The 26,902-nt window shown below is 44.1% G+C and overlaps 2 protein-coding genes across 2 annotated transcripts; one reads left to right on the top strand and one right to left on the bottom strand.

Moving 5' to 3' along the window:
- The first annotated feature begins 300 nt into the window (after nt 1–300).
- LOC120899763 lies at nt 301–7,508 on the top strand. Its single transcript, XM_040305957.1, has 5 exons — nt 301–535; nt 2,493–2,791; nt 2,995–6,534; nt 6,623–7,211; nt 7,255–7,508. Exons 1-5 carry the CDS (start codon nt 301–303, stop codon nt 7,506–7,508), a joined length of 4,917 nt encoding a protein of 1,638 aa, XP_040161891.1.
- Nucleotides 7,509–17,004: 9,496 nt separating this feature from the next.
- Nucleotides 17,005–21,598, bottom strand: LOC120899755. Its single transcript, XM_040305945.1, has 9 exons — nt 20,826–21,598; nt 20,648–20,759; nt 20,507–20,596; nt 20,259–20,414; nt 17,700–18,244; nt 17,525–17,624; nt 17,371–17,460; nt 17,151–17,306; nt 17,005–17,089 (listed from the first exon to the last, which is right to left on the bottom strand). Exons 1-9 carry the CDS (start codon nt 21,596–21,598, stop codon nt 17,036–17,038), a joined length of 2,076 nt encoding a protein of 691 aa, XP_040161879.1. The 3' UTR covers nt 17,005–17,035.
- Between the last annotated feature and the right edge of the window lie 5,304 nt (nt 21,599–26,902).

Below are 26,902 nucleotides of genomic sequence, written 5' to 3'. Positions count from 1 at the left end.
AAGCAGAAGCGATAAAAATCAGCCATCTAAATTCATACACCTTGGGATAAGCCCACCTGTATGTAGGATGAGAGGGCTACCCCCCGAAAACGTCAAAATGACAGTTAGGTAGCGAGGGCATGACAGCAGGCGATGAGCGCCACAATCTTACCGCGAGCGTCACCGTGAACAGAAGCAAGAATATACGAATTTCCTTTAATCACCTACACCGCTCGTTTCCTTATTTCTTACATGAGGCCTCGTCCGGGAACGGGCTAAGTACGGTGATAAAGTGAAACGACGAATAACCAAGAGTGAATAATGACGACAATCGAAGAGCTGTGCGAAAACCTTACGAAGATCGGCCTCGCACGCAGATGCCAGCAGCTTGGCTTGGCGTCGTCCGGCGGTAAGCAGGAGATGGCCAAAAGGATTATTGACCATACGACGATGGCCACAAACGACGAGAACGACGGTGATCATCAGAATCGTGAAATTCGTGAAGCCGTGAACGCTAGAGAGCAGAACGCCGTGCTGCAAAACGACGACGGTGTGAGTGAGAACGACGACTTACACACACACAACGACGACAACGACGATCGAGAAGATGGCGGCGCGCGTGCAAAATGTTGATTGATGATTACAACGATGATGACGACGATGAAGACAACGATGATGACGATGATGACGACGCATTATTGTTCCAAACGGCGATCAGAACTTCGACCCCAGCGGCAAGGAAGGAACGGAAATTTCATGGAACATCGATGGTTTATTCTTTCCGCGATATGGAAGAAAGCATCGACACTTTTGGTGCTGATGAAGGTGAGGACGTACGATTATGGCTAAAACAACTTGAAATGATTTCTAGGTCGGCACGATGGAATAATGAGCAAATGCTGATTATGTGTAGAAAAAAACTGACAGGTACGGCGAGACGTTTTGTGTTTTCCTTACGCGATGCTAGCAGTTATAGTGTTGTGAAGAAAGCGCTAATCAAAGAGTTCGCTCCTTTTGTTCGAGCAACTGACGTGCATAGGACATTAGCTAATCGGAAGAAGAAGCCAACGGAGACGATGCGTGATTACATGTATGAAATGCAGCGCATTGCTTTGTCTATTGAGTTAGATGAACCTAGTCTATGTGAGTATATTGTGGATGGCGTTACTGACGACGAATTTTATCGCTCCACATTATATGAAGCCAATACGGTACAAAGGCTGAAAGAGAAACTAAGCATTTTTGAGAAGGCAACAAAGAATACCAAGGTAGCTAAGAAGAATCGACACGATGACAATGCTGACGTTAAGAAAGAAAGGCAACGCTTTGAAGGGAAGTGTAAAGGTGAAGTGAAACGAAAATGTTTCAATTGCGGCGGTACCACACATGTTGCTTCAGAGTGTCCGAAGAAAAACGATGGTCCGAAGTGCTTTAGATGCAACGATTTTGGACATCTTTCCAAAGAGTGTCCCAAAACACAAAAGACGAACAAGAAAGACAATGACGCACGAATCATTGAAATCAATGAAATCAATGAATCAGTGAAAGCGGCTGTTAATGAAAAACTCAGCGTATCAGTGGAATTGTTTGGACGGAAAATCAAAGCAGTTGTGGATACAGGTAGCGATATTTCTCTAATGAGATTTGATCTTTTTGAAGAATTGAAAAGTAACCACATTCAGATGCATGAATCGAACTTGAAGGTACGAGGATACGGTGGCGGCGTAAGCTCAGTACGTGGTAAAACGACGATATCTGCAACAATCGACGAAGAGAGTTTTGATATTCAATTCTATGTCGTTCCATGTGAAGCTATTGATTCACCAATGTTGATCGGAATGGAAATTCTTAGTTCAGTTGACTATTCTATCACTCCAGAAGGAGTAACGATAAAGAAATATCGAACAGACGAGACAGTTGGTATAGAGACGAAATGGATTCGGCGTATTGCAGGATACATTGATGAAAATGAATTATTGGTTCCAACCAAGTATCGCGAAGAAGTAATGACGCTAATTGAAGACTATAAGCCACAGAAGAATATGACTGATAGAAATCAGCTGACGATTACTGTTACGGCAAGCGTAATGGTAACGCGTCACCCTTAGTACGCCTAGCGTAAGGTAGAGGGCGCTATCAAGAAATTTACCTTCGTGTAAATTTTACTTAATCATAAATCTATTACGCAGTGCAAACTGCTGTAGATTGGTATCGTGCAGCTCGAATTCCCGCAAACGGCAGCTCAAATTCCCGCAAACGGCAGCTCGAATTCCCGAATTCTGCAGTATATAAGCAAGTGTTTTTCCTGAATAAATTTAGTCAAGTTCCAGAGTTCAAAGCAACAACATCGTGTCTTCATCATTACCAAACTTCCTCTTCATCATTAACATTTGGTCCTTCGGAAACCGGATTAGTGTGCAAGTGATCCATAGTTCGCGTTTAGGGAAGTTTGTGAAAAGTAAAGTTTGTGTTAGAAAGTGAAACTATGCCCGTTGACCATTCTCCCGCCAAAGAAGTGGTTCTAGCGGCCAACGACATGGAGGAAAGCCAAAGTTTCACCGTCAGAGAATTTGGCTCCGTTCCAGACGTCACCAAATTGAACCGTCAACGCACTCACCTGGAGTGGCAGCTTGACCGTCTAGAACAGATGTTCGTCAAACACAGCACCGACGTTCACTCGCTGAAAACCATATCAGACCGAGTGAAGGTGCTTGCTTTGGACTACAAACAATGGTACGACTCGATCTTGGAAGTTGTGAGCGACGACCAAGCACAGGAGGCAATCGAGCGATATGGCGTGTTCGACGACAGGGTATTTGAGGTATTTGAAGCAAAAACATCGAATACCAGTTGGCATCGCAGATCCCATTGCCTACAACACCAAACCCATTTTTCGGCAGTGAGCAGAAACCCACGACAGTCCCGGTGCGTGCAAGACTTCCCGAAATCGTGCTACCACATTTCAACGGAAATATTCGCGACTGGCCTGCCTTCTGTGACGCGTTTTCATCACAGATACATTCGTCAGAACAGCTGACCGAATGTGACAAGCTGCATTACCTTGCTGCGTCGCTGACGAAGGACGCACGCGCGGTGATCGACGCATTGGAAATTACATCCAAAAACTACGACGTAGCCTGGAAGCTGTTGTCCGAGCGCTACGAGAACAAGTACCTCATCGTGAAAACCACCGTTGAGGCGTTATTCAACATATCGCCACTGAAGAGAGAATGTGCAGATTCTCTAAGCCGACTCGTCGACGACTTCGAGCGTAACCTACGAATGCTCGAAAAAGAAGGCGAGAAACCAGATGCATGGAGCACGCTGCTGGTGTTCAGGCTAAGCTCGCTGCTGGATCCAACAACCCTGCGTCATTGGGAGCTTCACCGGAAGTCTACGACCATCCCAACGTACAAAGACTTAGTGCAATTCGTCCGCAACCATTGCCATGTACTCAAGTCTTTCTCAAAGCCAGCCAGCGGAGCCAGAACCGGAGACATCATGCGCAGCAACCCTCGAGTGCAAAACATCCATGCTGCGACCAGTGCTGTGCATAGTGTTGCGTACAACGAAAAGTGCAAACTGTGCGGTTTTTCAAAACATTCAGTGTTCCGGTGTGAATTAACGAACAATATGAGTGTTGCAGATAGAAAGCAACTAGTGCAGTCGAAAGGATTGTGCTTCAACTGCCTTTCTCCAGCTCATCGGTTACGACAGTGTACATCAAGCGGATGCAAGATCTGCCAACAACGGCATCATACGTTGCTGCACGAAGCAGCGCCAGCAACTGAGGCGTCAGATGCTCCATCCACGAGTTCTACCTGTCCTCCTCAGTCCCTTACCCACTATTCCTTCCAGATCGAAAACAGTGTTGTGTTGCTGCAAACCGTGCTGGTCCAGGTAGAGGACAATCACGGACGAAGTCATCTAGCACGTGCCTTGTTGGATTCCGGAGCACAACTCAACATCGTTACCGAGCGCCTTACTCAACGGCTGGGTGTGGCGAAACGGCGAGAGAATCATCGCATCGGAGGAATCGGAGAAATTTCCGTGACGTCACAACATTCGGCTGTGTTAAGGATCCATTCTTTAGACAGCGAATACACAGCGTCCGGAAAGTTCCACGTACTCAGCAAGCTCACTCGTGAGCTCCCATCAAGCCGTATCAACACAAGCAGCTGGCAGATACCTCGTCAAGTTCAGCTGGCCGATCCTTCGTTTCACAGTCCTGGCCCGATCGACCTCATCATCGGAGCAGAGCTGTACTACGACGTCGTTAAGGAGGGACTCATCAAGCTATCCCACGAAAGAGTGACACTCCAAAACACTGCTTTCGGTTGGGTGATATCAGGTAGAGTCAATGTTCATGCACCACCACCATCTTCATCCATCGTTGGACACGTCTGCAGTACGAGCATCGAAGAGCAGCTGAACAAATTCTGGGAGCTGGAGTCATGCCGAGCCACCAGTACATTATCCGTCGAGGAGAGCAACTGTGAGAAACAGTTCGCAGCCACCACCACCAGAGACACCGATGGTCGATTCATCGTGCAGCTACCGAAACGAGAGGAGAAGCTGGCTCTTCTTGGGGATTCGAAAGGGATAGCCACACGCCGGTTCCTTGCCTTGGAACGTCGGCTATCCTCGAATGCCTCATTGAAGACAGCTTACACACAGTTCATCGAGGAGTACGCAGAGCTTCAGCACATGACAGAAGTAGCCGAGAGCGATGCTACAACTTCATCACCATCATACTATCTCCCACATCACTGCATCGTGCGACCAGATAGTACCACCACTAAACTCCGAGTGGTGTTCGACGCTTCGTGTGCATCAGACACCGGAACATCTTTAAACGATGCACTGATGATCGGACCCACTATCCAAGACGACCTGATGTCCATTCTATTGCGGTTTAGAATGTCGAAATTTGCCCTGGTAGCAGACATCGAGAAGATGTACCGGCAAATCAACATAGCTTCCATCGATCGTCCGCTGCAACGAATCCTGTGGCGAAATTCTCCAACCGAGCCGATACGAACGTTCCAGCTCAACACCGTCACCTACGGCACATCATGTGCTCCGTATTTGGCCACCAAAACCCTGCAAGTGCTATCTCAGGTCGGAGCTAGCACCCATCCCGAAGCGGCAACCATCCTCGGACGAGACTTCTACATGGACGACATGCTGACTGGCGTAAACAGCATTACCGAGGGTCAACGAGTATGTCAGCAACTCATCGATCTCCTGGCTTCTGGTGGATTCTGCTTGCGGAAATGGGCCACCAACAACAGGCAGATCTTCGAACATCTGCCCCAGCATCTGCAAGATGAAAGGACGATTCTCAACTTGGATGCGAAGTCACCGATCATCAAGACACTCGGACTGAAGTGGAACGTTTCCACCGACGCTTTTGTGTTCAACATCCCACGATGGAACGCAGACAACATCATCACCAAACGAAACGCGCTTTCGGATGTCGCGAAACTGTTCGACCCAATCGGACTGGTTGGACCAGTTATCATCCAAGCCAAGCTGTTCCTTCAAGAGCTGTGGAGATGTCAGATCGCCTGGGACGAGTCGTTGACACCAGCACTACAAAACCGATGGCTCCTGTTTCGCGAGAAGTTGGCCATGCTGCAAACGATCCACATTCCACGCTGGCTCTTAACCGATCAACGAGCAACGAATCTACAAATGCATTGCTTTTGTGATGCATCCGAGAAGGCGTACGGAGCGGCGATTTACTTGCGTTCGACCAACACCGATGGACGTGTGACAACCAACCTCATCACTGCAAAATCCAAGGTGGCACCACTAGCAGACTCCCGTAAGCAAAAGCGTGTTTGCTTACCCCGACTGGAGCTTTCTGCAGCACTGCTTCTGGCACACTCGTACGAGAAGGTGTCAGACGCCTTGAAGCTTCAGGTCGAGACCATCTTTTGGTCTGACTCAACCATCGTCCTGCATTGGTTGTCTGCAACTCCGTCACGCTGGAAAACCTTCATCGCTAACCGGGTGTCCGAGATCCAACACATCACTCACGGCAAGGAGTGGAGACACGTACCCGGAACGGACAATCCTGCTGACATCATCTCCCGAGGAATGGATGCAGATCAGCTGGAAACTTCAACCCTTTGGTGGCACGGACCAGACTGGCTGGCGCAACCATCAGAGGAATGGCCGAACACTCATCAACCTCGACAGGAAGAATTCACCACGGACGAATTGGAGGAGCGACCAATCTGCATGGCTGTACAATCCGTGGCTCCGAACGACCTTTTTAGCCTCCGTTCAACGTTCACCGGACTGCAACGTCTGGTTGCGTGGCTAAGAAGATTCCGACACAACACGAATCCTGCTAACCATCAACAACGCAGATTGGATCATCATCTCAGCTTGGAGGAACTAGCCGAATCTACACTGTGTCTAGTTCGTCTCGCTCAAGCTGAATCATTCCCAGAAGACATCAAACATCTATCGAAAGGCGATTCGGTTAGCAACAACTCACCTTTAAAACTGCTAGCACCGTTTCTACAAGATGGCCTACTACGAGTGGGCGGAAGATTGCGACATGCACCAATCCCGTTCGACCGAAAGCATCCGTACATCTTACCCGCCAACCATCCGCTGACGAATCAAGGGCAACTCATCAACAATCGCGCAACTCATCAAGGGCTACGTAGCGATTTTCGTCTGTATGGCAGTGAAGGCTGTACACATCGAATTAGTCGCGGACCTGTCTACCAACGCATTCCTTGCGGCACTTCGACGATTCATCGGACGACGCGGGAAACCGGCTCTCATCGAATGCGACAACGCTAGGAAGTTCTTGGGCGCCTCCCGAGAAATTGCCTCCTTGTCCAAGCAATTCAACCATCAGTGGCAAACATCAGTGATTAAGTCCTGCATCGACGATGGCATCCAGTTCAAGTTCATCCCACCTCGCTCACCCAACTTTGGAGGTCTTTGGGAGGCGGCAGTGAAGTCTTTCAAAACACACTTCAAGCCAACCGTTGGGAACGCCATCCTTACGAGCGACGAACTCAACACGCTACTGATCCAGATTGAAGGATGCCTCAACTCTAGACCACTTACACCACTCTCCAATGACCCATCTGATCTGGAAGTGCTGACCCCAGGTCACTTCCTCATTCATCGCCCCATCGTATCCCCTGACCGAACCATCGCTGGAAAAGCTGCCGTTCAACCGTCTCGATCGCTGGCAGAAGGTGCAGGAGTTTGTCCGTCGGCTATGGAAACGTTGGTCAACAGACTACTTGTCCGGACTACAGCAGAGAACCAAGTGGACCAAGCAGAAGGACAACGTGAAGCTGGATACCATGGTGCTGCTGAAGGAGGACGGGCTACCTCCATCGAAATGGTGTCTTGGCCGCGTCACGCAGATCATCAAGGGAGCTGACGACAACATCCGAGTGGTCATCGTCAAGACGAAAGATGGAGACTTCAAGCGTTCCATCTCTAAAATCTGCGCTCTTCCCACCGACGAGCCATCCAGTTCATCCTAGTTGAATTAGATAATTCAACGTGGGGGAGTATGTTACGGCAAGCGTAATGGTACCGCGTCACCCTTAGTACGCCTAGCGTAAGGTAGAGGAGCGCTTTCAAGAAATTTACCTACGTGTAAATTTTACTTAATCATAAATCTATTACGCAGTGCAAACTGCTGTAGATTGGTATCGTGCAGCTCGAATTCCCGCAAGCGGCAGCTCGAATTCCCGCAAACGGCAGCTCGAATTCCCGAATTCTGCAGTATATAAGCAAGTGTTTTTCCTGAATAAATTTAGTCAAGTTCCAGAGTTCAAAGCAACAACATCGTGTCTTCATCATTACCAAACTTCCTCTTCATCATTAACAATTACTTTATCAGATTTGAATGTTGTTTGTGAGAACCCTCGACGATTGGCTCTGTTAGAGAAAGAGGTAGTTAGAAAGCAAATCGATGAATGGCTTGACGAAAGAATCATACAACCATCGCAAAGTGAATATGCAAGTCCTATTGTCGTTGTGCCAAAGAAGGATGGTTCATACCGCGTTTGTGTTGACTACCGTGAATTGAATAAGAAGATCGTGCGTGACAAATTTCCGATGCCAAATGTTGAAGAGCAAGTCGATCAGCTCGCTGAAGCTCGAGTTTACACCACTCTCGACTTAAAGAATTCCTATTTTCACGTACCAGTTGATGAAAGTAGCAGGAAATATACGGCATTCGTGGCGGATAGTGATCAGTATGAATTTTTAAGAGCACCATTTGGACTGTGCATTAGTGGAAGCGGTTTTGGTAGATTTATTAACGATGTGCTTCGAGAATTTATTCGAGATGGAACAATTTTGGCGTTCGTTGACGACATAATCATTCCTTCTAAAACTGAAGAAGATGGGCTGAACGCGATGAAACGTGTATTTAAAGTAGCAGCGAAGGCTGGATTGATGTTTAACTGGAAAAAATGCGTATTTCTACAACGACGGGTAGAGTACTTGGGGTACACAATTTACGATGGAAAAATAGAACCAGCACCCGCGAAGATCGAAAAGTTGAAGCAGTTTCCACAACCGACGACCGTGAAGCAACTGCAACGATTCTATGGGTTAGCAAACTATTTTCGAAAGTTTGTCGCATCATTTGCTGGTATCGCACGACCGTTATCGGAATTATTGAAGAAAGACCGTTTTACTGAATTGAACGACGAAGCGATGAATTCTTTCCTATGTTTAAAGGATATACTTGCAGCTTATCCAGTGCTACGCATTTTTAGAGCTGACGGAGATGTAGAATTGCATACAGATGCTAGTAAAACAGCGATAGCAGGCATTTTAATGCAACGAGCAGAAGACGATGGTAGATTTCATCCGTGTTATTACTTTAGTCGACTCACAAGTAGCGCTGAGAAAAATTATCATTCGTTCGAGTTGGAAGCATTAGCTGTAGTAGAGTCAGTACGGAAGTTCAGATGCTATTTGCTTGGACGTACATTTAAGATCGTGACTGATTGCATGGCATTCAAGGACTCAGTTAAGAAGAAGAAGTTGAACGCAAGAATTGCCAAGTACGTATTAGCTCTTTCTGAATTCGATTACGTAATGGAACATCGACCAGGAGAAAAGATGCCGCACGTTGACGCATTGTCAAGAGCTAATGTGATGATCATTTCAACAACCATCTTATCGAAGATACGAATGGCTCAGAATAAGGATGACCGAGCTAAGGCTATTATAGCAACATTGGAACGAGGAGATACGGTTGACAAATTTATTTTGAACAATGGCGTTATTTACGAAAACGATGGCGATAAACGACGACTTTACGTTCCAAAATCAATGGAGATAGACATCATAAGGTCTGCTCATGAGCAAGGACATTTTGGCGTACGCAAAACAAAAGAACGCATTAACGCAGATTATTTTATAGTCGGATTAGGCGAAAAGATTAAGAGTTGCATTGACACATGTGTTCCATGCATCATTGGCGAAAAGAAAAGAGGTAAGCCAGAAGGTGAACTACAACCGATACCTAAAGGAGACGTACCATTGGATACGTTACACGTTGACCACTTAGGACCGATGCCATCGACAAAGAAGTCATATGGATATATTCTTACAGTCATAGACGCTTTCACAAAGTTTGTCTGGTTGTTTACGACTAAATCAACAACTGCAGAAGAGGTCGTAAAGAAGCTTCAGGTGATCACGAGTACGTTTGGCAACCCACGACGAATCATTAGTGATCGAGGTTCTGCCTTCACGTCAGGACATTTCACCAGGTTTTGTGAAAACGAAGGCATTGAACATCACACGATAGCAACAGGAGTTCCGCGAGGAAATGGACAAGTTGAGCGTGTCCATCGTATCATCATCCCAATGCTTACGAAGTTGTCCGTGGAGAAACCGGAGGAATGGTTTAAGCACGTAGCGCGAGTTCAAAAGTGTTTGAACAATAGCTGGCAGAGAACAATCAACATGACACCATTTGAGCTAACGACCGGTATCAAGATGCGTACGAAGGAAGATGCTGTACTACACGAACTACTATCACGCGAGATACAGAATGATTTCACTGAAGGAAGAGATGAGTTGCGCAGGACAGCGAAGCGTGATATTGAAAAAAATGCAAGAGGAGAATTGTAAGTACTACAATCTGCGTAGAAGACCCTCACGACAGTTTAAGATCGGAGATCTTGTAGCTATACCGAAGACGCAGTATGGAGTAGGGCAAAAGTTTAAACCGCGCTTTTATGGTCCGTATGAAATCACGCGTATTTTAGATAACGATCGATATGAAGTAAAGAAGTTAGATGAGGAGACAGAAGGGCCTAAGAGAACATTAACAGCAGGAAGTTGTATTAAGACGTGGATACTTCCGGGGCGGAAGTAATGTCAGGAAAGGCCGTGTAGGATGAGAGGGCTACCCCCCGAAAACGTCAAAATGACAGTTAGGTAGCGAGGGCATGACAGCAGGCGATGAGCCCCACAATCTTACCGCGAGCGTCACCGTGAACAGAAGCAAGAATATACGAATTTCCTTTAATCACCTACACCGCTCGTTTCCTTATTTCTTACATGAGGCCTCGTCCGGGAACGGGCTAAGTACGGTGATAAAGTGAAACGACGAATAACCAAGAGTGAATAATGACGACAATCGAAGAGCTGTGCGAAAACCTTACGAAGATCGGCCTCGCACGCAGATGCCAGCAGCTTGGCTTGACGACGTCGGGCGGTAAGCAGGAGATGGCCAAAAGGATTATTGACCATACGACGATGGCCACAAACGACGAGAACGACGGTGATCATCAGAATCGTGAAATTCATGAAGCCGTGAACGCTAGAGAGCAGAACGCCGTGCTGCAAAACGACGGTGTGAGTGAGAACGACGACTTACACACACACAACGACGACAACGACGATCGAGAAGATGGCGGCGCGCGTGCAAAATGTTGATTGATGATTACAACGATGATGACGACGATGAAGACAACGATGATGACGATGGTGACGACGCATTATTGTTCCAAACGGCGATCAGAACTTCGACCCCAGCGGCAAGGAAGGAACGGAAATTTCATGGAACATCGATGGTTTATTCTTTCCGCGACATGGAAGAAAGCATCGACACTTTTGGTGCTGATGAAGGTGAGGACGTACGATTATGGCTAAAACAACTTGAAATGATTTCTAGGTCGGCACGATGGAATAATGAGCAAATGCTGATTATGTGTAGAAAAAAACTGACAGGTACGGCGAGACGTTTTGTGTTTTCCTTACGCGATGCTAGCAGTTATAGTGTTGTGAAGAAAGCGCTAATCAAAGAGTTCGCTCCTTTTGTTCGAGCAACTGACGTGCATAGGACATTAGCTAATCGGAAGAAGAAGCCAACGGAGGCGATGCGTGATTACGTGTATGAAATGCAGCGCATTGCTTTGCCTATTCGGATACGAATTTCCTTTAATCACCTACACCGCTCGTTTCCTTATTTCTTACATGTATATTATACCTACTTAGATAGATGCTCGAAAACTGCTATACAATGCAAACAGCTTACAGGCTGAAATTTCAGCCTACGAACTTACAACGGAAAGGATCCCATAAACAGCATTTTTGCTAATAGTTTGAAATCGGTGAATAGGCGAAATTATTACTAGTCAGTCAGAATTATCATTAAAAGTCTGTCAGAATGTATTACATGAGTAATTAGTGCATAATAATTAGTGTTGGGAAAATAAATCCTACGAGGGATTCTAACGTTCGAATCCCAATCTGGCCAGAGATTCGAATCTTGAAATCCCAATCCTTTTTTGGGTTTCTAATCAAGGTTAGGGGGTAGGTGTATGTAGGAATAACTTTTCTGTTGCGATAAATGCATGTTAAAATACTCACATGCAAACAGTTATTGCGGTTTTTTTGTTTCGAGTGTTTGTTAAATCGAAGTTGACAATTATTCAAATCATGTGGACAGTGCACAAAATATAGCTTGACGTATTTACAGGTGGTATACATTGTTTTTTAATTCAGTCATTGTTTTAAGCATGTGGACAGATGTTTATTGAATTACAAGTACAACCCTTTAAATAAGTCACTTGGTTTGGCTTTCAGCCCCACTCATTGGTGGTCACTGTTGGCACGAGCAACATAATTTTCTCAACTCGAAAAAGCCGCGAGGAACATAACAAAAAAGTTCTTTTAACACTTTATTTTGGTGAGAACGAGTTCAAAAAATTACTCTAGTATCCTGGACATTAATGCGCCAGAAAAAGGGCGCTACTTCAGCCGTCGTTCCTAAAACACCTATTTTATTTAAATACCTTGCATAAAATATTTCCTTTAATAATAATAAATAGAATACCTGTAGAGTGTACGGCCTACTCCGGCGCGTGGACTGTATGAGTTGGGAGATAAACTCCCGAGCAAAAGCCTTGAACAAGTCTTGCACCCCGATTCGAAACTCCGCCTTTCTAACCGTAGAGGCGAAAGAACTCCGCATGAGCCAAAGCCTCTATAAACTGTTCAAACATTTCTAACCGCAGATTTCTTACTAAGGTTGTTAATTATTATTCGCTCGCAAGGTGTTGTTCCCAGTAATTATCGATAGAGGGCGACACGGCCAGCGTTTAGTGTGGTCAACGTTCAACACTGATCGGGCCGAGTATTCCCGAACGCTTACGATTGAAGCTGCAAGAGAGAACAAAGTTCATCCTTTCTCCTTAAAAAAACGCTTGATTTAATAAAAACCATTTAATTCGGCTGAAAGAAAGAATTCTGTTGCAGTGTGTAACAGAGGTCTTGCCACTCTTACAGAGAATCGAATCTCGCAATAAAAGCAATGCTCACCAAAACTTGAAGAAAGAACTTAGTAGGTTATACTGGAATTCTAGCTTGATTCTGGAGTGTTCCCATCAAAAGCTTACATACATTTTCTCGTATAATTCTCATGAATTAAATAAAATTCCAACTGGGATTTTGGTAATGGGTTTCCTGGTTGAGCCGCAGTTTAAGGGTGAGTTCTACCTATCTCAATTTCCCATAAGGGTGTGTTCTACCTATCTCAAAATCCAACAGTGGGGCCCTTTCCGTTTGAAGTTCGTAGGCTGAAATTTCAGCCTGTCAGCCGTTTGCATTGTATAGCAGTTTTCGAGCAGCTATCTATGTGAGTATAATATACAGGTGGGCTTATCCCAAGGTATATAAATTTAGAAGGCTGATTTTTATCGCTTCTGCTTCTGAATGAAGATTTTATGAGTGTTTTGAGTATTCGTCAAGCCTCCAGAAAGCTCGTTTGAGTAAAAGTTTTCACTCGTTCTGTAAAAAAGTGATGTTCAAAATTGGTTATAAAAAAATGCTATGAGACCACCTGGACTACATACACTTCGATCCCAAATTCCACCATCTGATCTCTTTAATACACCTTGGGGTAAATGTAAACAACACCGTGTTTTCGAGCAGGTACTTGAATCTAATTCTAGCTTTGTGGCTAAAATAATCTAGACTGAAAATTGCAAGCTAGTTTTTTGTGTGGTTTTGTATGGAGTGTTTACATGATTTCAGCCTCCAACTGTCAAACTCCATACAAAAAAAACTAACTAGAATCGTGAAAGCCCCCAGTAGCACTTCTGGAAGTGTGCTGGAAAGGCGTGATGGTGCGCCTGTACCATTATTATGTAAGTTAGTTTTAATATTTGTTTAACCATAAATGGCGAACAAATTTACCCAATAAACAAACAAACAAACAAACAAACAAACAAACAAAACAGCAACAGCACGATCTACCAGAGCGGTGGAGAGATGCGCGAGCTCGGTATTGCTTTTATTGTGCTGGATGCGATAGAAATAATCAGCAGCTCGGGTGCGCCACAAGGAATCAATATTGGCCCGCTTCTCTTCATCTTATTCATCAACAATGTTACCAATGCTTTACCTGCCGACAGTGACAGTCTGTTTGCTGACGATGCAAACATGTTCACGCCTATACGCAACACAGGAGACTGTATGTTCCTGCAAGACTACTTCGACACATTCTGCACGTGGTGCAAGTGCAACGGCCTGACTATCTGCATTGAGAAATGCTTCTGTGTGGCTTTTTGTCGTTAGCCCAATTATTGGTACCTACTTCATAGACGGCACTGCAGTTAATCAACAAAATTATGTCAAACACAGAGGAAATCAACTAGTTGGCGTGGTTATCCGGACAACTAATGAACTTCGCAACCCTATGTGCATTAAGGCTTTCTACAATAGAATCGTTCGTTCGGTTCTGTAATATTCGTGCGTAGTCCGGAGCTCGACTACTGCTTCTTCAATTGCTCGACTTGAGGCGATTCAACGTAAGCTCACGAGATATGCCCTACGCCTACTTCCCTGGCAAGATCGCAATCTTCCTCCGTATGCTGGGCGGTGCCGTCTTTTAGGTCTTGAGCCTCTTTCGTTATGAAGACGCAATGTGCTCTTTTATCGCTGGACTGTTAAATGGCTCTATCGACTCATCTCGTCGCCTTTGCTGCATCGCACGCACTTATTTATTTGGTCACGCAATTTATTAGGCCATATGGTTTGTTGAAGATTAAATAATAAATAATAAATAATAAATAATAAATAATAATTAAATAACCGCTGCCCAAAAAAATAATGCGAAGGACGTCATCGGCGACCTTAATGCTCATGTCAGACAGGAGGAGGTATATAAACAAACGATCGGAAGTTTCAGCGTCCACCAGTTGACTAACAACAACAGCCTCAGGCTCATAAACTTTGCTGCCTCGAAGCACATGAGCATTCGCAGCACCTTCTTCCAGTATTCACGCCGGTTTAGCTACCCATAGAGACTTGAGGTGATTCAAAGTCCCAAATCGATCACGTTATGATTGACGGAAGGCACTTCTCGGAAATTATCGTCGTCAAAACGTATAGAGGCTCAAACGTTGGCTCGCATCATTACCTGGTCATGGTAAAGCTACGCCAGAAATTCTCCGTGGTCAGCAACGAAATTAACGAAGTCAGACCGGTTTCAGTGTGCTGATGTGGTGGAAGGATACGCAACAGCGCTCGGGGAAGCTCTTCTGACTAATAAAAACATCGCAGCGATGCCCCTCGCAAACTACTTGTCTATGGTGGAACGAGTCATCAGCACTGCAGTAGAACTAAAGATTGCTTACCCCTAGTAATGCATTAGTTGGTCGTGAATTTCTGGTAGCAGGAGGAACTACAGGAGAAGTGGAAGCTGGGTGTCCTTCACCCAGTCTACAAAAAAAGGATGACAGACTGGATTGCCTTAACATTCGAACCGTCACAGTCCTCAATGCCACCTACAAGATCCAATCCCAGATCCTGTTCTGCAGACTTGCGCCCCGAGCTACAAATATCATCGGCAGCTACCAAGCTGGGTTTGTTGATGGCAAATCCACCACTGATTAAATTTTCACTCTACAGCAGTTCCTCCAGAAGTGTCGAGAGCGCCAGTTCCTGTTCATCGACTTCCACGCGATCCACGACATCATAGACCGGAATGAGCTATGGAACATCATGCAGCGGCACCACTTTCCTGACAAGTTGATCCGGCTGTTAGAGACCTCTATGAACAGGGTTCAGTGCAAGGTGAGAGTGTCGAACTTGACGTCGGGATCGTTCGAATCTCACAGGGGTCTGAGGCAAGGTGACGGACTCTCCTGTCTGCTCTTTAACATCGCTCTAGAAGGTGTCATTCGAGGCGCGGGGTTAGACCACGACATCCGTGGCACGATCCTCTACCGGTCTCTGCAATTTCTTGGCTTCGCGGATGACATCGACATCATCGGCAGGACAACAGCGAAGGTGTGTGAGGCGTCCCGACTTAAACGCGAAGCAGCAAGAATTGGATTGAGAATCAGTGCGACGAAGACGAAGTACCTGCTTGCCGGTTATTCAGACCATCTGGGAATCAGTGTTACATATAGTTGGCGGCGACAGCCTCGAGGTGGTAAAAGAGTTTTGCTATCTCGGGACGGTCGTTACTTTGGACAACGACATCAGCAGCGAAATCCGGAGACGCGTTGTGCAAGGGAATCGTGCATACTATGGGCTTCACCGACTGTTGAGATCCAGAAGACTTCGAGCCCGTACGAAATGTGAGATATATCGCACATTGATTCGCCCGGTGGTCCTATAAGGACAAGAATCTTGGACGCGTGTTTGATCGACGCATCCTCCGAACTACCTTCGGCAGTAAGTTCAATCATGAAGTTTTTAGGAGAAGGATGAACCACGAGCTTGCTGAGCTGTACGGTGAACCGAGCATCCCAACGATGGCGAAGGTTGGCAGGATACGTTGGCTGAGGCATGTCATGAGGATGCCGGACTCATGCCCCATCAAGAAGGTGTTCGACAGCGACCCCCGTTCGGCATGAGGTACAGGGGACCGCAGCGAGTTCGATGTATGGATCAGGTGAAGCGAGACCTGTCGAAGATCTGGTATCTACATGGACTTGAGACTGCAGCCAAGAACCAAGCTTCCAGGAGAATGATTGTTGACCAGTCCATATCACAACGATGCGCTCTATCGTGAGCAAACCAACAAGAGAGAGAGAGAGAAAGAGAGAGAGAGAAAGGGAGAGAGAAAGGGAGAGAGATAGAGAGATAGATGGAGAGAGAGAGAGATAGAGAAAGAGAGATAGAGAAAGAGAGATAGAGAAAGAGAGCTTCAATTCACTTGTTTCAGACACGCAGGTATCTCGTGTTCTAGTGTTTCTCTCACTTTTACAGATTTCCGCCGAAGGCTGTGTTCTCCTTGATAACCATTTCTGGCTCCAGCTCTTCAGCCGGTTCAAGGATTATGTATTTAGATGATGAACTTTTACGGATTTTGCGCGGGTACCCTCATTGAGAAGTGTTATTTCAAATCCTCATCATCCTCTCCCGATTTCCCGATATGTTACGAATTAATGAATTAGGCCTTTCACATGAACTCTTTTACACTTTTATTCAATCTAACGCGAACTCTTTGCGGAAAAAAACAAAATACTAAAATGTATTTGATGTATTGTAGTGCAGCAGAATGATCATACTGGTGTCTTCTTTATTCAACGTACTGCATGATCATCACAAAAAATTGATACAGACCCTTCAATACCTGCAAAGTAACAACAACTATATTCAACCATTTGAAGAAATAAAACAATATAAAACATTACACTCATGTATGACTCGAAGTTCATGGTGAGAAACCCATAAGCTGTTAACATCATGGGACGTTGCTGTCTGCACATCAGAAAGGCGAATTCCTTCTGTTCCTCCACTGGTAGTTTATACCACGGCATCGAGATGATACTGTTGTACATTTCATCGATCTACGTAGACAGAAATCTTATCAATCTTGAGACACTCTTATTGTCCCACAACGTATAGTTGTACCTTCAGTTCTACAAAATGTCCAATCACAAAGTAAATTGAAAGCTCGACAAACATCACCACCAGAAAGCAATAGGTAGGATACCAAAATGTCTAAGAAAAAACATTTTTTAATTGTTACAGAACCAAGTTTGTATCGTCGTTAGCTTCAACTTACCAAAGCTACCAGTAACATTCCATCACAGACCGTGAATATTCCCATAAGCACCTGTGCTAAACACGTTATTCCGAAAATGTCTTCAGACGTATTTAGAAAGCTTCATAGAAAAATGTTTAAAAATATAAGCTGAAACAACATCAGAGATTCGTATGAAAGGTCCATACAAACGCACCTAGTAGCTTGTTGGTGATCTTGCATGCACTGAATCCATTTTTGCCGCATTATTGATGTTTGTTTTCCACAGTCCTTTTCATGAATATGAACCTCTTTTAGCAGCGTCTCTAGCTCACGCAGGTGCACAATAAAAATATCAATGCATGTCATTGCATACATCGCGTACATGAAGAATAGAAAGTCGGACATTATAGCTCCCATCGTTCCAATCACCAATATATTCGCTTGACAAAACATGTTCATCGCGAGTCCCATGGTAGTTGTCCAACCGTAATAGGGAAGCTCGATCATGAACAAAGGCATAAGTACCCCGGTCGTATAGTAAGCAATAACTGGATATAAAAAGAATCCAAATGCAGCGCTACTAACCGATGTGCGCATGAAACGAAAAATAAACCAAAGTATACGGCCAGTACGTTGCAGTACGGTAATTTCCTCTGCTTTTCCATTTTCATAGCGCTGCAGGATAGCCTGCTCAATGTTATCGCTAAGCAACTTGAGCTCACTTGCCTTTTTATGTCCGATGATGAACTTGACGTAGAGCTGAAAGACAAAAATAACAACTGAGCTTACCTTCGTGTTCAAACGCATCCGAACTATACCTGTACACAAGTGCCCAGCGTAATTAGAGCCTTCATCATGTGCAACGTATCGTCGCTATACTTTATCAAAGTGAATACCGTGCTAGAGAAGTAAATGGCGACATGTAACGAAAGATAGTAAGATGCTGGTACAAATTTTCCAGGAGCAGTCCATATTTCTACTCCTACACCCTTCGAGTAGAAGATTAGTGGTTTTAAGAGCTGCCGAAAACTTTCAACGGTTGCCATTGGTATCGGACGAGATATCCTGGTGTGAAATTTGTACAATATACAATTGTTTATGCATAAATGTTATATTTCACAAAGTTTTACGATCTTACTGATTCTCTGTTCAAAGCAAAACTAACTGTATATTGCAATGTTTCGCTATAGGTGAGCTTGTGATTCAACAGTTAATTTACTTTATTAATTATGTATGCCCGATATAGTTTCGCCACATCTTCGCCAATACCTTAGGCCTGCATCTATGATATTGCTGCGCCAACATTTTCATTAGTAAAATAATCAGATTTTTCTAATTTCTTTAAACTGTTCACGCCTTTGCTTATGAACATGACTTCAAATTAAAACGTTATTGTTATTTTATTATTTTATATCCGTTTGATTATATATTCCGTTTGAGCTTATTATTTTATATCCGTTTTGATTTTGTCAATTCATCTGTAAATCTTTCCGAGAAAACTTACCATACAACATTTCATCAAATGTCGTCGCGTTATGAAGCTAAAAATCAATGACATTCGATGATATTCCATAAAAATTCCAAACAAAATCAATCAATTTACGGCGAATACTTTCACGCCATGTGTGGGCATGTGATTTTTTTTTTTTTTGCATTTCATCGAACGTTAGCGCACTAGGAAATTGCTCTGTCAACCATCGAACCATCAAACATAAACGCAAACCGACGTGTAGAATCACATCGACGGGCACAGTCAGACACTTTCGTACGCACAAACCTATCAACGAATAAAAAATATCAGTTTGTTAATGTTTTGTAAGTTTTCAGGCCTCTACGTATATTGTGCTGAGCCGGTCTAGTGGTACAGACGTCAACTCTTACGACTTAACAACATGCCCGTCATGGGTTCAAGTCCCGAATGGACCGTGTCGCCATATGTAGGGCTGACTATCCCGCTGCGTTGGTACTCAATACATCTCGAAAGACTGTGTAGGAAGGCATGACAGCATTGGTCGGTACGCCATTGAGAAAGAGAAGAATATATTCAAACTAATATTGTCGAATCGAATGTTTATGTTATCAATTACACAAAACTTGTTGCATTTCGTTCATATGGTACAATATCGTCGAGATCCATATCGTATCGAAGTTCCGCAGGACAACAACGAGTTAGCTTTTGATGTTTTTGTTCGATACCTGCCAGAGCGGAGCCTAAGCAATAATTTGTGCAATTAAAATTTCGAATGCTATAGCGTAAAACCTATTTGCCACTATGCTGGGAAAAATGCCATCGGACGATGCTACTGCGTGTGGTGTCCTTCATTACCGACGTGCTGATATATTTCGTTTGCAAGTGTGGTATCAAATTCCAGCCATTGGTTATGTAGTCTGATCTACTTTAAGAAATTCATAGAAGCCATCGGACGATGCTACTGCGTGTGGTGTCCTTCATTACCGACGTGCTGATATATTTCGTTTGCAAGTGTGGTATCAAATTCCAGCCATTGGTTATGTAGTCTGATCTACTTTAAGAAATTCATAGAAGCCATCGGACGATGCTACTGCGTGTGGTGTCCTTCATTACCGACGTGCTGATATATTTCGTTTGCAAGTGTGGTATCAAATTCCAGCCATTGGTTATGTAGTCTGATCTACTTTAAGAAATTCATAGCGAGAGCAAACAGTTGGTACAACATTTTCATGATCTGCAAAAGGTTAGTGAAAAAGTAGTCGTTACACGTTTGAATACCTAAAATAACTTTAGCTATCGCACCTGAGTGTAGGTTTCATAATTAACTGGCGTGAGACCAGCAATCGACATTCCAGATGGTTGTTGCGCACGTAATAGTAGCAGCTTGTATTCTTTCTGTCGCCTATCGTCCATCAAATACCAAGGGAAATGCATCAAACTAATATGCAGATCGTCAACCTTGAGGGATAAAGTACAGATTTGTGAATAAATCAAGGTATTTGGAAAAACAAAACTACAGGTACTTTGCACTGTCAGTGCAAGGTACTCACCTTTCTCTCGATGATAGCCCCTAGCACAAAATGTACCGACAGGTCTATGAACAGTGCAAACAAAATTGCATACGCCGCATACCAATCGGTCTATAAGGAAAGTAACAAGAATCTCGAATTATGGTATACTTCTGCTCTTACGATGTACATTACCAGAAAAATAATCAGCATATTGATGCAGATCCCAAACACACTGCAGCTCACTTGTGCTAGGTTAATCATACTCCACAGGTCGGAAAAATTATCATAATATCTGAAACATCAGTGACACGAGATCATAATCGAGCCATACATTTTAAACAACACACATTCCACTTACTCTACGATGCGTTGATGCTCCACGAGACACATTCGCCATTTGCGGCTCACCTTCGCCATAATTTCGGGCGAGTTGCGCGTCTGATAACCAGGACTAGCTAACAACTCGCTGAGTTCGTCTAGATGAAAGCGCAAAATGTCCACATACAGTGACCCGTTGATTGTAAAATATGCGCACAAATAATCGACCAAAATCAATCCGCACGTTCCGGTGATGTAGAAGAAAAGCTGCAATATAACCGTGGTCCAGTAGCCTTTCATCACCGTCCAATCGACGTACGGAATTTCGCAGAAAAACAGCAACATCACACGACCCTCTTTAAAATACATGATCAGCGGATTGATCCATATGATAAACAACGAACCAAAGTATCCTCCGATCATGATGTGCCCAGCAATGTACAATACCCGTCCATACTTCAGCACCACTGGATACTCGGGGCTCATCTCCTGATACTTGGTGTACATCTGCGTTTCAATATTGCCCGAAAGCTCACGGACCGGGGCCGGATTCCGAATCATCGTAAAGTACTTGATCATCAACGCGGCACCGGTACAGATGAGCGATTGCGTCTCGAGCATCTGTAGCGCATCATAGCGATACTTGTAGCCCGTCCAAGCATGCAAAGTCAAAAATAACACTATCTGCATCACGCTCGCGACCCGACCCCATAATATGCCTTCCTGCTTCTCCCACAAGCCCGCACCGATCAGTCGACTGGAAAGCTTAAGCCGATTAAAGCTGGCGTTGTAGAATTCGATCGCAGTGTACATTATCGAGAAGTCACTGTCCGGCGAATTATAATCGGCTACTGACGAGGCAGCTTTTTGCGACGTGTAGTAAAATTGAACCTATTAACACCTTCACAATGGATTAGAAGATTTTAGAAAGCATCTTGACACATGTCTTGATGGTGATTGGCAGCATAATGAATATTTTATAGTATGTTTTAAAATGTCTTTGGTAACGTCTTTCACAGAATCAATTATTCAACAGCACAACAAGAGAGATTTCATTTTCATTCTATTAAGAACTTATTCGAACTTTGAAGGGCTTAACATCTGTAGCGAATAAACCTCATTTAAATTATAACAAAGGAATTGTTTCTTGTATAGCTGCGCCCATCATTATTATGTGGGAGTTAAATCCATGCCAAAACCGACGACATCACCTATGCGATGTGATGTCCATACAATAGCAATGTGTTTTATGGCGAATATTGTTTAAGCCATGTGTTTCACGGCGTGAAATTCTCACGGTATGTCTAAACGCACGGTCTAAAATTGCAATGAGAATTATTGAGGATGCAAGAAATATGTAACAACGGTGAAGGATAGGATAGGATAAAGTGAAGGATATCTCTATTGTTTAAAAATTATGAGATTTTTTTCAATGAGTTCATTCAATTCATTTGTATATCGTTTGGAAATGTAAGAAATAGGCATAATTCACAACACTGAAGCAAACAATAATGATAAAGTACATGGAACCACTACACAAAAATGTAGTGGTAGTAGTGGATTTTACAAAAAAGTATGGACGAAATAAGTATTTAGATGAACAATATTATGGACAATTGCACAAGTATAGCATAGACGCTTGATAGTCCTAAACAGAACAATAGGAGCTATCGAGCATTCGAATTTGAATCAATCATGAAGTCCATTTCCGCTAAGTTGAGAGGGTACGTTTTATTCTCTAATGTGTTTTAAAGCATCTATTGAAAATAAATTAACGAAAATTCAAAATGTTTTTTCTTAGCCCAAAGGAGAAGTAAACTTAAATATGAGAAATTTATGTTGAGGCACAGGCACGGCAACCATGTCATCTAAACGTGTTTAACGAAACATGAAGATTGTTTCATTGGGCTTTGAACTTTCGGCTCGGGCAAATAGTTTATAAGTATAAGTTCTATAATAAATCTATCCTCTAATTTTGCAATTCAAAAAGCCACAACCACCGGTAATTATAAAACGCTTATAAAAGTTACACCAAAACACGAAACAACAACTTATCCGAAATCGTAAGATTGAACAATATATTTTTTTTTATTCAGGAGTAACGGTCCAAAAAGGCCGTATTGCTTAAGAGTAGAAAATACAAATGTAATTCATGGCGCTACAATCCATATTGCCAGGGAGACATTTCCTTCTCTGAGTCATGGAAGGGCACCTTATCCCGGGTGTACTCGGACGGTTTGGTTTTAATCAATCCAGTCCATGATTTTGCGGTCCTATAAGCGTGGCGAAGGTCTAAATCATTCGGGTTTCGAGGTTGTCTATTCCAGTTCAGTGTTCCAAATGGCATTGCGGGGGTCTGTATCGTGTGGATTCCAGGCATTTCGTCGGATCCATCCATCAGAAGCGGTCCGAGTATATTCCCATTTAGTGGCTCAAATGACATTGCGAGGGTCTGTATCGTTGTAGTCCTTTCCTTCAGTGGTCCGAGTGACATGGCGGGGGTCTGTATCGTTCCAGTTATCTAGTAAATCCTTGCAAGAACATCGTTCGAGCAAGGATCTTCTGTCTGCCGTCAATGCCGATTACTCAGCCATACACATTGCACTCATTCATTCTTACATTCATGCGTACATTCATCCATCACAAACATACAAGCGATGTACAACATGTAACACATAGACAAACAAGAGGAAATAACATAGGTTGCAAGATTGCTGTTGCCAACAATGTTGGTTGGTTTACAGACATTTTGCTTAAGGAAAGTCACACAGTTAAGCCGTTCTCTCTACAGAAATCGAATATGGCCTTCAGGAATTCCCAGTCCGATGCCGCTAATATATCCCGAATCGGAACATCAGTACATTTTCCCAGTCTTTCGACCGCGTCCAGCAAGGCAGGTCGAGCAGACTCGTATTCCACGCAGGACCACAAAAGATGATCCATGTCGTGGAATCCAAGCCCGCAGCCACATACCTTGGAGTCGACCAGTCCTATACGCTGGAGATGTGCACCCAAAGCGAAATGATTAGACCTAAGTCTAGACATCATTCGAATGAACGCACGATCGCCAGGGGTGTTATGGAACCAAGGCTTCAAGCTTACACGAGGAGTGATTGTATACAGAAACCTTCCGAGTTCATCCGAGTCCCACAGATTTTGCCAACGTGCCATGCAAAACGCCTGTGGGGCCTGCAAGAACTCATGAGGAAGGATAGGCCTATCAAAGAAAGACCCTTCTGCAGCTCCCCTTTTGGCCAAATGGTCTGCCTGTTCATTTCCTGGTATACCACAATGAGCAGGTAACCATACTAACGATATGCGAAACGACTTTTCAAACAGTGAGCTTAAAACCTTTACAATTTCTTTCACAAAATGGTCTGGGCTCTTAACAGCCTTTACGGATTTTAATGCTTCAATAGCGCTTAAGCTGTCTGAAAAAATTACATATTGATCCGCTGGGCATGCACTTATCAATAATAAGGCATAAAAGATTGCGGCGAGCTCCGCTACATATACTGAGCATGGTTGGCGTAATTTAAAGAATGCTTCGGAGCACGTGTTGTATACACCAAATCCAATGCCCTGCTCTGATGAGGATCCGTCAGTATAAAAATGGTTACTGTTAGCATGGCCATGTTTCTCCACAAATTTGCTGGGAATTGTCATCCGGCGAAGGTTATAGGGGATACCTTCAATTTCCTCCTTCAATGAGGTATCTACACTTAAAATGGAACTGCAGGACTCTGGTAAGCTGGCACTAGTTATATTTTGAGAAGTACTAGGGTGCACCTGTAAGGAAACAAAATCATGATAGACCTTCATGATTTTGCATTTAGAACCTATCTCTTGCAGTGTTTTAAAGTTCTCGATTATCAAGGGATTTGATACTGTAGAGCGGACGAAAAGGCGAAGCGATAGTAGCTCAAAACGAAGCTTTAGCGGCATCACTCCGGACATCACTTCGAGTGACATGTTGTGAGTCGACTTCATGCTACCTAGTGCGATTCTAAGACAGCGATACTGAATCCTCTCAAGTCGGATTAAATGCGACTTGGCTGCCCAGTGGAAGCATATGCAACCATACTCCAAGACGGACAGTATCGTAGTCTTATATAGGTTAAGGACGTCTTTGGGGTGTGCACCCCACCAGAGTCCGGTAATCGTTCTGAGAAAATTGATTCTTCTTGTACACTTCTGTACCAGATAGTCAATATGTGTCCTCCATACATTTTTGCTATCAAACCAAACCCCTAGGTATCGAAAAGATCTGGCAATGGATATCTTTTTACCATATAAAAAGATATCGACCTTTGGGTCAACCAAATTCAAGCGTCTATTACTCTCAGTGTTGTAAAAGAAAGAGAATATCAGCATTTCCGTTTTCTCTGGAGAAAACTCGATACCTAGGTTTGTGGCCCACACTTCTAAATTGTTTAGTGTGGTTTGCAAAGGACTTTGAAGGTCGGCGATGCTGTTGCTGGCGACTGATACAACACCGTCGTCCGCCAATTGCCTAAGGCTACAGCCAGGTGCAAGGCAAGTATCTATATCGTTGACATAAAAATTGTACAACAAGGGGCTCAAACAGGACCCTTGTGGTAGTCCATAAAAGCTGACTCTCCGAATTTTCATGAAGCCATTGTCGAAATTCATTGCCTTTTCCGAAAGAAGGTTGAATAAGACGTTATTCAGTCTTGGGGTTAAGCCCGCAGATTCTAACTTTTGACACAGAACATTGACTGATACTGAGTCAAAAGCCCCCTTGATGTCAAGAAATGCAGATGCCATCATTTCTTTACGAGAATGAGCCATCTCGATTTCGGACACAAGCAGCGCCAAGCAATCGTTGGTACCCTTGCCTTTGCGAAAGCCAAATTGGGTACTTGACAAGAGGCCTTTGGATTCAAGCCAATTGTCCAGTCTAAAAAGAATCATTTTCTCAAATAATTTTCGCAGACAAGTTAAACATTGCTATCGGTCGATATGAGTTATAGTCTGATGCCGGTTTACCAGGTTTCAACAAGGTGACTACTTTCACTTCTCTCCACTCCAACGGGACGGTGTTAAGCTCCAACATAATGTTGAATAATCTCAACAGCCGTTTCCTCGCCAGATCTGGCAGATTATGGAGCAATTTGTTCCTAATCAGATCCAGTCCTGGAGACGAATTATTGCTGGAGTACAGAGCAAGCGATAGCTCAACCATTGTGAACGGTGAATCCATTTGCGGATCACTCCCATATGCACTCTGTTGAAATGGAGGTGCTTGAGCGAAATCAGGGCAGACTTTTTGTGCAAATGGCTCTAGCCATGCCCCAGAAACCCTTTCGCTCTCGTTTGTTGCTTTGCTGTTGCGCATCCTTTTCGCCATGCTCTGAAGCTCCGTTAGCGAAGTGGAAGGCTTGAGGTTTTTGACTTACCTCGGCCAGTCTGACCTTTTTTTTTGCTTTAAGCAAGTTTTTGCACCTACGCTCCAGGCATCTATAATGGTTGTATAGATCCATGGAACCAGTGTCTCTATACGTGGCAAAAGCCTTCCGCTTCGCTGAGAATGCCGCTTTGCAATCCGCGTCCCACCAAGGAGTGGGTGGTCTTTTGAAAATCCTTGCCTGGGGGGGCGGCCTCGTTTGGGCACCGAGGGCGCACTCGTTTATCGCCATAACGAGATTTGTGTACTCCTCATTTACGGAGAAACTGGGTTCTACGCGGCTTAGCAAAGCGGTCATTTGGTCGCCGTATTTCGTCCAGTCGATGTTCCTCGTTAAGTCACAATTAACGGGGACTTGATCGACTGTGCGACTCCTCTTGATAATCGAGATCTTTTTTGGCAGATGGTCGCTGCCAAGCGGGTCTTGGATTACCTTCCACATAGAATCCAGCCCTAAAGACGATGAACAAAGAGATAGGTCTATTGCGCTGGGTCGTGCCATAGGTGAGGGCACCCTAGTTGCTTCACCAGAGTTTAAAATCGTCAAACTGTATGTGTCGCAGATATCCCTAATGATTGGTGCACGATTATCGTCATAATCTGATCAACCCCAATCTGATCCATGGGCGTTAAAATCGCCCAGGATGAAAAATGGTTTTGGTAGTACCGTTACTACTGGCTCAAGATCC

This window comes from Anopheles arabiensis, chromosome 3 (assembly GCF_016920715.1).
Source record: "Anopheles arabiensis isolate DONGOLA chromosome 3, AaraD3, whole genome shotgun sequence".
In the NCBI taxonomy this organism is placed as follows: Eukaryota; Metazoa; Arthropoda; class Insecta; order Diptera; family Culicidae; genus Anopheles; species Anopheles arabiensis.
The sequence above is the reverse complement of the archived record's forward strand: the minus strand, read 5'-3'. Positions and strand labels throughout refer to the sequence as shown.